The sequence below is a fragment of the Phyllobates terribilis genome, unplaced genomic scaffold (assembly GCF_046119375.1).
Source record: "Phyllobates terribilis strain yellow unplaced genomic scaffold, ASM4611937v1 Scaffold_1__5_contigs__length_1240528914, whole genome shotgun sequence".
NCBI classification, from domain to species: Eukaryota; Metazoa; Chordata; class Amphibia; order Anura; family Dendrobatidae; genus Phyllobates; species Phyllobates terribilis.
Genome location: NW_027362761.1, coordinates 538606578 through 538617925, shown reverse-complemented (window position 1 = coordinate 538617925; position 11348 = coordinate 538606578). Strand labels below are relative to the sequence as shown.

General features: G+C 44.6%; 1 protein-coding gene across 2 annotated transcripts in view; it reads right to left on the bottom strand.

Moving 5' to 3' along the window:
• Nucleotides 1-6588: 6588 nt before the first annotated feature.
• The window catches only part of ATOSB (atos homolog B), a 72753-nt gene continuing 67993 nt past the window's right edge, over nt 6589-11348 (bottom strand). For both annotated transcript variants that reach the window (XM_073680372.1, XM_073680373.1), the window contains exons 8-9: nt 10930-11147; nt 6589-9565 (exon numbers count right to left, since the gene is read on the bottom strand). In XM_073680372.1, the coding sequence (XP_073536473.1) occupies nt 9412-9565; nt 10930-11147 (372 nt within the window). In that variant the 3' untranslated portion in view covers nt 6589-9411. The remainder of the gene's footprint in view (nt 9566-10929; nt 11148-11348) is intronic.

Sequence of the window (11348 nt, the reverse complement as noted above, 5' to 3'; positions counted from 1 at the left end):
AGGAGGTTACTCAGGATCAGTACAGGATAAGTAATGTAATGTATGTACACAGTGACTGCACCAGCAGAATAGTGAGTGCAGCTTTGGAGTATAATACAGGATGTAACTCAGGATCAGTAATGTAATGTATGTACACAGTGACTCCACCAGCAGAATAGTGAGTGCAGCTCTGGAGTATAATACAGGATGTAACTCAGGATCAGTACAGGATAAGTAATGTAATGTATATACACAGTGACTGCACCAGCAGAATAGTGAGTGCAGCTCTGGGGTATAATACAGGAGGTTACTCAGGATCAGTACAGGATAAGTAATGTAATGTATGTACACAGTGACTGCACCAGCAGAATAGTGAGTGCAGCTCTGGAGTATAATACAGGATGTAACTCAGGATCAGTAATGTAATGTATGTACACAGTGACTGCACCAGCAGAATAGTGAGTGCAGCTCTGGAGTATAATACAGGATGTAACTCAGGATCAGTAATGTAATGTATGTACACAGTGACTGCACCAGCAGAATAGTGAGTGCAGCTCTGGAGTATAATACAGGATGTAACTCAGGATCAGTAATGTAATGTATGTACACAGTGACTGCACCAGCAGAATAGTGAGTGCAGCTCTGGAGTATAATACAGGATGTAACTCAGGATCAGTAATGTAATGTATGTACACAGTGACTGCACCAGCAGAATAGTGAGTGCAGCTCTGGAGTATAATACAGGATGTAACTCAGGATCAGTAATGTAATGTATGTACACAGTGACTGCACCAGCAGAATAGTGAGTGCAGCTCTGGAGTATAATACAGGATGTAAATCGGGATCAGTAATGTAATGTACACTGCTCCAAAAAATAAAGGGAACACTTAAACAACAGAATATAACTCCCAAGTAAATCAAACTTCTGTGAAATCAAACTGTCCACTGAGGAAGCAACACTGATTGACAATCAATTTCACATGCTGTTGTGCAAATGGAATAGACAATAGATGGAAATTATTGGCAATTATCAAGACACCCTCAATAAAGGAGTGGTTCTGCAGGTGGGGACCACAGACCACATCTCAGAACCAATGCTTTCTGGCTAATGTTTTGTTCACTTTTGAATGTTGGTTGTGCTTTCACACTCGTGGTAGCTTGAGACGGACTCTACAACCCACAGAAGTTGCTCAGGTAGTGCTGCTCATCCAGGAAGGCACATCAATGCGAGCTGTGGCAAGAAGGTTTGCTGTGTCTGTCAGCGTAGGGTCCAGAGGCTGGAGGCGCTACCTGGAGACAGGCCAGTACACCAGGAGACGTGGAGGGCAACAACCCAGCAGCAGGACCGCTACCTCCGCCTTTGTGCAAGGAGGAACACTGCCAGAACCCTGCAAAATGACCTCCAGCAGGCCACAAATGTGCATGTGTCTGCACAAACGGTTAGAAACTGACTCCATGATGGTAGTATGAGGGCCCTACGTCCACAGATGGGGGTTGTGCTCACAGCCCAACAACGTGCAGGACGCTTGGCATTTGCCACAGAACACCAGGATTGGCAAAGTCGCCACTGGCGCCCTGTGCTCTTCACAGATGAAAGAAGGTTCACACTGAGCACATGTGACAGATGTGACAGAGTCTGGAGACGCCGTGGAGAGCGATCTGCTGCCTGCAACATCCTTCAGCATGGCCGTTTGGCAGTGGGTCAGTAATGGTGTGGGGTGGCATTTCTTTGGAGGGCCACACAGCCCTCCATTTGCTCGCCAGAGGTAGCCTGACTGCCATTAGGTGCCGAGATGAGATCCTCAGACCCCTTGTGAGACCATATGTTGGTGCGGTTGGCCCTGGGTTCCTCCTAATGCAGGACAATGCCAGACCTCATGTGGCTGGAGTGTGTCAGCAGTTCCTGGAAGATGAAGGCATTGAAGCTATGGACTCGCCCGTCTGTAGGCGGATGCTTTAGTCCAGGTCTGGGAGGAGATCCCACAGGAGACCATCCCCAACCTCATCAGGAGCATGCCCAGGCGTTGTAGGGAGGTCATACAGGCACGTGGAGGCCACACACAATACTGAGCCTCATTTTGACTTGTTTTAAGGACATTACATCAAAGTTATATCAGCCTCTAGTGTGTTTTTCCACTTTCATTTTGGGGTGACTCCAAATCCAGGCCTCCATTGGTTAATAAATTTGATTTCCATTGATGATTTTTGTGTGATTTTGTTGTCAGCACATTCAACTTTGTACAGAACAAAGTATTCAATGAGAATATTTCATTCATTCAGATCTAGGATGTGTTATTTGAGTGTTCCCTTTATTTTTTTTGAGCAGTGTATGTACACAGTGACTCCACCAGCAGAATAGTGAGTGCAGCTCTGGAGTATAATACAGGATGTAACTCAGGATCAGTACAGGATAAGTAATGTATGTACACAGTGACTCCACCAGCAGAATAGTGAGTGCAGCTCTGGAGTATAATACAGGATGTAACCAAGGATTTGGAATCAGTAAGCCAAACCTCCGAATCCACATCACAGATTCATCTCAACTAAAAGCCGAGATTCTTAGATCAGGAAAAGACATTTAGGCTATGTGCCCTTGATGCAGAAATGCTCCGGATTTTTCCTGAGCGTTTATGCATCTCCCTGGCAATAAAAAACCCATGCGGATTGTACATGCGGACTGTACATGCGTTTTCCTGCCAGGGATGTGAAGCGTTCTTCACTTGCATTTCCGCATGCGGGTTGACAAGCGCTTTCCAAGCGATTTTAGCATCACTTGGAAAGTGCTTGACAACTTGTTCACACTATATAAATCCATGCAAACGACATGGATTTATATAGTGTGACCGAAAGAATGTTTAAAAATAAAAAATAAATCTATAATTACCTTCCGATGGCCCCCGCAATCTTGCTTCACTCCGTCCTGGCTGCCGGCAGATCGCGGTACACTGAAGGACCTGCCGTCACATGACTATGACATCAGCGCAGGTCCTTCAGTCCATCGCGATCTGCCGCCAAGGGAGGACAAGCGCAGCGGGGGCCATCAGAAGGTAAATATATTTATTTTTTATTTTATTCTTTTTTTTTTTCCACAGTTTTCTATGGTACCTGGGTCCGGAGGAGAGTCTCCTGTCCTCCACACCCGGGTACCATCCGCACATTGAACGCATGTATTCCACATGTGCTTATCTAGTGAAGCGGAATACATGCGTTCTAATGCAAGTCAATGGCGGCAAAAATGCAGCACTTCCGCAAAATAATTGGCAGTGCTGCGTTTTTTTTCCGCAGCGGAAATTTCCGCATGTGCACAGCACATGCGTATTATCATTGGGGAATATGGCAGGCCTTCTACCATGTGTTTAAGCGTTTCTGCAGCGTTTTTGCCGCTGCGGAAACGCTTAAAAAACGTATCGTAGGCACACAGCCTTATAGGACATTTCAGAACTTTCCCAAATTCTTATGAAAAAATGTACAGCACATCCTGCATTGTACTACTGTACCCAATTTATTATATATTTCAGGAGTCAGTCCATTTTATACCGACTCCACCTAAATGGACACAGACTCAGACTCCACAGCCCTGCATGTAACTCAGGCTCAATACAGGATAAGTAGTATAATGTACAGTTGGGAAAATAAGTATTTGATACACTGCCAATTTTGCATGTTTTCCCACCTACAAAGAATGGAGAGGTCTGTAGTTTTTATCATACATACACTAAACCTGTGAGACAAAATCTGAAAATATAAACCAGAAAATCACATTGTATGATTTTTAAATAATTTGCATTGTATTGCACGAAATAAGTATTTGATCACCTACCAACCAGCAAGAATTCTGCTTCTCACAGACCTGTTAGCCTTTAAGAAGCCTTCCTGCTCTGCACTCAGTACCTGTATTAATTGCACCTGTTTGAACTCGTTACCCGTATAAAAAGACACCTGTCCACACAGTCAATCACATTCCAACCTCTCCACCATTGCCAAGACTAAAGAACTGTCTAAGGACACCAGGGAGAAAGTTGTAGATCTGCACAAGGCTGGGATGGGCTACAGGACAATAGGCAAGCAGCTTGGTGAGAAGGCAACAACCATTGGCACAATTATTAGAAAATGGAAAAAACACAAGATGACTGTCAATCTTCCTTGGTCTGGGGCTACATGCAAGATCTCGCCTCATGGGGTAAGGATGATTCTGAGAAAGGTCAGGAATCAGCCCAGAACTGAAGAGAGCTGGGACTAGTCTCCAACATTACCGTTAGTAACACACTACGTTGTCATGGATTAAAATGCTGCAGGGTACGCAAGGTTTCCCCTGCTCACGCCAGCACATGTCCAGGCCCGTTTGAAATTCACCAATGACAATCTGGATGATTCAGAAGAGGCATAGGAGAAGGTCATGTGGTCAGATGAGACCAAAATAGAACTTTTTGGTATCAACTCCACTTGTTGTGTTTGGTGGAAGAAGGATGAGTACATCCCCAAGAATACCATCCCAACCATGAAGAATGGTGGGGAAAACATCATACTTTGGGGGTGCTTTTCTGCAGAGGGGACAGGACAACTGCACTGTAATGAAGGAAGGATGGATGGGGTCATGTATAGTGAGATTTTGGCCAATTGCTCAGTAAGAGCATTGAAGATGGGTCATTGTTTGGTCTTACAGCATCATAATGACCCGAAACACACAGCCAGGACAACTAAGGAGTGTTGAAGACGCATTTTGAGGTCCTGGAGTCGCCTAGCCAGTCTCCAGACTTGAACCCAATAGAAAATCTTTGGAGGGAGCTAAAACTCAATGTTGCCCAGCGACAGCCCCGAAACCTGAAAGATCGGGGGAAGATCTGTATGGAGGAGTGAGCCAAAATCCCTGCTGCAGTTTGTGCAAACCTGGTCAAGAACTACAGGAAACGTCTGACCTCTGTAATTGCAAACAAAGATTTCAGTACCAAATATTAAGTTCTGTTTTTCTATCGTATGAAATACTTATTTCGTGCAATAAAATGCAAATTAATTATGTAAAAATCATAATGTGATTTTCGGGATTTTTTCTTTAAGATTCTGTCTCTCACAGGTGTAGTGTACCTGCGATAAAAATTACAGACCTCACCATACTTTGTAGGTGGGAAAACTTGCAAAATCGGTAGCGTATCAAATACATATTTTCCCCACTGTATGTACACAGAGACTCCACCAGCAGAATAGTGAGTGCAGCTCTGTAGTATAATACAGGATGTAGCTCAGGATCAGTAATGTAATGTATGTACACAGGGACTCCACCAGCAGAATAGCGAGTGCAGCTCTGGAATATAATACAGGAATATAATACAGGATGTAACTCAGGATCAGTAATCTAATGCATGTACACAGCGACTGCACCAGCAGAATAGTGAGTGCAGCTCTGGAGTATAATACAGGATGTAGCTCAGGATCAATATAGGATCAGTAATGTAATGTATGTACACAGTGACTACACCAGCAGAATAGTGAGTGCAGCTCTGTAGTATAATACAGGATGTAGCTCAGGATCAGTAATGTAATGTATGTACACAGGGACTCCACCAGCAGAATAGCGAGTGCAGCTCTGGAATATAATACAGGAATATAATACAGGATGTAACTCAGGATCAGTAATCTAATGCATGTACACAGCGACTGCACCAGCAGAATAGTGAGTGCAGCTCTGGAGTATAATACAGGATGTAGCTCAGGATCAGTACAGGATCAGTAATGTAATGTATGTACACAGTGACTACACCAGCAGAATAGTGAGTGCAGCTCTGGAGTATAATACAGGATGCAGCTCAGGATCAGTAATGTAATGTATGGACACAGTGACTGCACCAGCAGAATAGTGAGCACAGCTCTGGAGTATAATACAGGATGTAACTCAGGATCAGTAATGTAATGTGTGGACACAGTGACTGCACCAGCAGAATAGTGAGTGCAGCTCTGGAGTATAATACAGGATGTAACTCAGGATCAGTACAGGATCAGTAATGTAATGTATGTACACAGTGACTGCACCAGCAGAATAGTGAGTGCAGCTCTGGAGTATAATACAGGATGTAACTCAGGATCAGTACAGGATCGGTAATGTAATGTATGTACACAGTGACTGCACCAGCAGAATAGTGAGCACAGCTCTGGAGTATAATACAGGATGTAACTCAGGATCAGTAATGTAATGTATGTACACAGTGACTGCACCAGCAGAATAGTGAGCACAGCTCTGGAGTATAATACAGGATGTAACTCAGGATCAGTAATGTAATGTATGGACACAGTGACTGCACCAGCAGAATAGTGAGTGCAGCTCTGGAGTATAATACAGGATCAGTAATGTAATGTATGGACACAGTGACTGCACCAGCAGAATAGTGAGTGCAGCCAACTGTTTTGCCAATGTGAACACTGTCAGATGGTAATAGAAGGGCACTGTGTTGCAATAAACACTGAATAACAGTTGTACGTGTGCATGGTATAGCAGCATTATGTAAGCCCGGTGGGTAGTAATATAATACTGTAAGTCTCAGCTTCTGACCATTGTTCATTACCAAAATAATTCACAAAGAAATAAAGCGTCATCCACATGTATTGTTTATCTCCATTTTATTTTCAAGGGAGCATAACGGCAACATCTGGGTATAAGTTGGTAACATTTGGCACATATATTAACCCCCTTTGTGCTGCAGAGTTCAAATGTAACCTCTTTCCTCTAAAAACAACTTTGTTTTCTACACATAAAATTAGATTAAATATACATGACAATGACTTTAAAATAGGAACTAGAAAAAAAAAAATGTTGGGTGAACGGATATCCTGTTAGGGTAAAGGGGACCGACGCTGGAGGACACGGTGACTTCAGCAACCGATTAGATTGTTGCTCTAACATAGAATTGAGGAACAGTTTGGTTGCTACGGGCAACACCATCAAACGTTAACTGTTGTAATTTAAAATAAATAAATAGAGGTTAACTGTCAAAATAGAATCCCTAGAAGCATTGCCAGGACAACCACGTGTTCATGACCGAGCACCACTGAATTAGGTCACAAATCTCCAGCCACCGGCTCCTCAGACATTACTTTATTGAGAATATGACATGTTGGGTGACAATAGGAATAGTAATGGCAACTGTCCAAACTCCAGAAACATCTAGGAATCACACGAGTTAAGTTTTAAGCAGAAGGATCAAGGACTTTACCTAAAATTTTGTTAGAAAAAAAAAAATTTGACATGGTACGCTCCCTTTGACTTGTCTGTCTCTAAAGAGGATCCGTCACTTGTCTATAATATGCAATTATTTCACTCGGTATAAATGCCGCTTTTCTCCTGAATCTGGAGAGGTTTTACTTTTGTTTCTACGCCACTCCATTCCTGAGATATGACCCCATCTTCACTGTATATAAATCTAGTCTTGCCAGGCAAGGGGGCGTGGTCCTCATGAATATGCCCACATAAGAGTTGTGGACCACTCCCACTTGGCTAACAAGACTAGATTTATATAAAGAAAATAAGCGGCTATATCTCAGGAACGGAAAGGAGCAGGAAGAAAAGAAAAACATCGCCGGATTCAGGAGAACAGCGGCATTTACAAAGGGTCATGAAATTAATGCTGCTCAAATCACAGGCGGTACTAAACATGGATAGACTTAAAATGATAAAGGAAACCTGTCATGTCTCCAAATGCTAGTAACCTGCAGATATGGGGTTAATTGTAGGTTAATAGCCTTTCAAAGCTGTGCGGCCTGAAAGCCCGGCTACCGGGGGGAAATGAGCTTTATTCCTCCCTGCAGCCTCCAGCTTTCAGTCAGAGGTGCGGCTACAGTCACCGCTCAGTACATAGTGAGCAGCACCGGCAAGCACGCCTCAGCACTGACTGACAGCCGTCCCTGCTGTCAGTCAACCCCATATCAGCAGGTTAGTAGCATTTGGGGATAGGACAGGTTCCCTTTAAATAGTCAGAAGATCAGGTCCTTATTAAACTTGATTAGGAAATGTAAATGCCACAACTTTTTCTTAAATCTAAGAAAAAATCTAAATGTGAAGCCCTGTGGGAAAGTCAAATGGAAGACTGAGATACCCCTCCAAAAAAATCTAAAAAAAATAAAATAACCCCAATCTACACAACACAAGTGAACTCACATATGACAAATAATAAAAATAAAAAATAAATAAATAAAATAAAATAAATGTGTAGGATGTGAAATTATCATAAGGGATCAGAGAGAGCCGGCTTCACCTCTGGGCCCCTGAATAACCATTTATGAAAGACCAGATAGTTGTGGTTTGTAGAAAAAAAAACTATATATATTTCTGGCAGTTATTCCTATATGGTTCCTGTACTTCCAGACAATGTAATCCCATTTGATAGATGTGATAAGTAATCTGAAAATCAATTTATTTATACATTAAAAAAAAAAAAACTGCAACAGTTTCGGCCACTAAGGGTCTGCCTTCTGTCCACTCCCTATTGTCAAGTGTAATCAGTCTGTAGCAACAGAGGGATGGAGATGGATTACAGGAGGTGCGGGTGGGTCTATATTTCTCTACAGGAAGGAGGACGGGATTTCTCTGCTTCCTGTCTGTCACACAGAGCATGGGGATGGCTTTCAGTTCAGGGCATACAAGCCACTGAAGAATGGCAGAAGCCATGCTGGGAAGCATTAGAAAGGAAGTTCCAGCACCTATGGTGCTGGAAGAATGTTGATAAAGGGAAACCACCCCAAAAAAAGTAGATTGGCACAGCTCCTGGACTGGTAAGTGCAGAATTGATTTGTAGTAGGGTTAAGGGCAGAAGGGCCATGTTTTTATTCTAAAGGACGGGTGTTGTTCAAAACACTAAAACAACCATGGAGGGCAACTTTGCAGACTGTCATATACACTTTGTATCTGAGACAAAGGAGCCTTATAAAAAATAAGGTCAGTCTTACATCAGGGTTCCATCATAGATATTGGGGGGTTGTAGCTGTTTTTTTCTTCTTTTTAAACAGATTCACAAATGTGTCCCATTACTCACAAATTTCTCTCTACCCACCAGCTCTGCAGACTTAGGGGGTAACAAGTGAAGTCAGGATTGGCTACATTACCCGACGGCGTGCCTCAGCATGAAGCACGAATGTTTCCTCTGCCGCACTTTGCTATAATTTAACATTTTCAACTTAAACTATATATGTACTTAAAAAATATAGAATTAAATAAAAAGATAAAATAAAACAAAACAAAAGTCAAGACTTGAAATTTCGGCTGAAAGGTTTTTAGTTCAGTCCAGATGACTGTGGGGTTGGACTGAAATTCTCCATCTCATAAGGGTCAAAGGTGGCAATTTGGAAGAGCGTTTTATCGGGGAGTGCGGTTAATAAATAAAGGTGTGCGTAATAGTCAGGGCGGTGAGGCGAGAATGTTTTAGCACCTCGTGCCTTAAGGCTCAGTTCTTATACCCTTGGGGAATATTTAGGGTTTTTAGGGGCTTCCGTGAAGGATTTCAGTTCGTAGGGAATGCCAGTGTCCATCTCTATAGATTTTCGGGAGAATAGTAGGCGAATGTCTTCGTTGAGGTATATCTTTCCAGATTTTGAGCGCTGAAACCTGAAAGAACAAATATTATTATTTAGGACATAAAAAAATACCCACAATTTTCTAGGAAGTTTTCCAATAACTAGTAAATTGCTCACAGTTCTTTTATGCCTTTTTTTAGTCATTTGTTTATATATTTATACACTGAAGTTATGGTCAATTGTCATCAAATCCTGCTGGTCCCCCCCCCCCTCTACAGGAAGAAAGGGCGGCTCCTGCTGGTCCCCCCCCTCTACAGGAAGCGAGGGCAGCTCCTGCTGGTCCCCCCCCTCTACAGGAAGCGAGGGCGGCTCCTGCTGGTCCCCCCCCTCTACAGGAAGCGAGGGCGGCTCCTGCTGGTCCCCCCCCTCTACAGGAAGCGAGGGCGGCTCCTGCTGGTCCCCCCCCTCTACAGGAAGCGAGGGCAGCTCCTGCTGGTCCCCCCCCTCTACAGGAAGCGAGGGCGGCTCCTGCTGGTCCCCCCCCTCTACAGGAAGCGAGGGCGGCTCCTGCTGGTCCCCCCCCTCTACAGGAAGCGAGGGCGGCTCCTGCTGGTCCCCCCCCTCTACAGGAAGCGAGGGCGGCTCCTGCTGGTTCCCCCCCTCTACAGGAAGTGAGGGCGGCTCCTGCTGGTCACCCCCCTCTACAGGAAGCGAGGGCGGCTCCTGCTGGTCCCCCCCCCCTCTACAGGAAGCGAGGGCGGCTCCTGCTGGTCCCCCCCCTCTACAGGAAGCGAGGGCGGCTCCTGCTGGTCCCCTCCTTCTACAGGAAGCGAGGGCGGCTCCTGCTGGTCCCCCCTCTACAGGAAGCGAGGGCGGCTCCTGCTGGTCCCCCCCCCTCTACAGGAAGCGAGGGCGGCTCCTGCTGGTCCCCTCCTTCTACAGGAAGCGAGGGCGGCTCCTGCTGGTCCCCCCCCCTCTACAGGAAGCAAAGGCGGCTCCTGCTGGTCCCCCCCCCCCCTCTACAGGAAGCGAGGGCGGCTCCTGCTGGTCCTCCCCCACCACCTCTACAGGAAGTGAGGGCGGCTCCTGCTGGTCCTCCCCCCATCCCCTACAGGAATATAAAAATCAGGACAGTACTAGTACATATTACACTGGTATGTGCACCAAAAGCAGTTTTGTACTTGAGGTGGAAGATAAAGGCAGGAACACTAGGATTTCTTACAGGTTTTGCGTGAAAGGACAGGTGCGCATGATACAGGGGCGGGTATGTGTCAGGACAAGAAACCAGAAGCCACTGAAGGCCTTCACCCTTCATCCCACCATCTTAAATGTCAAATCTGCCCATTTATGTAGCAACATGGGAGAAACGTAATAAAATCTAAACTATACACTTGCTATTCTGGTCTCTAGAGAAGTTGGGTGACAAACGGTGAGACAGGGATGATCGGCCCAGACCTCAGATGCATGAGGTAGCACAGGATCCTCTTGGCTTTCTCCTTAGCAGCAGCTCCTCCGGAGGCACAGTGCGGCCCTTCACTCTCTCCATCGTTCTCTTGCACAGGAACCAGGAAGATTCGGTGACGCAGGAAAGTTACATGGTTGACGGGCATGTCCTTAAAGTCGTAGGTGACGAGGAACATCTTCACCACAGTCTTATTGGGGTTAAATAAGGTCTGAAAAGAAGTAAGAAAGAGGGACTTTCTAAACATTAAATAAGCATGAAAAGTGTGGGCATTTATTTTACATTTTATTGCAAATGTATGCATTATGATAAAAACAGGCAAAAAAATATAGAAATATTTAAATTTATAATAAAAATAAAATTATAAATTATTATGGACCTGTGACTGGACACTATTTAATCCCTTCCACTG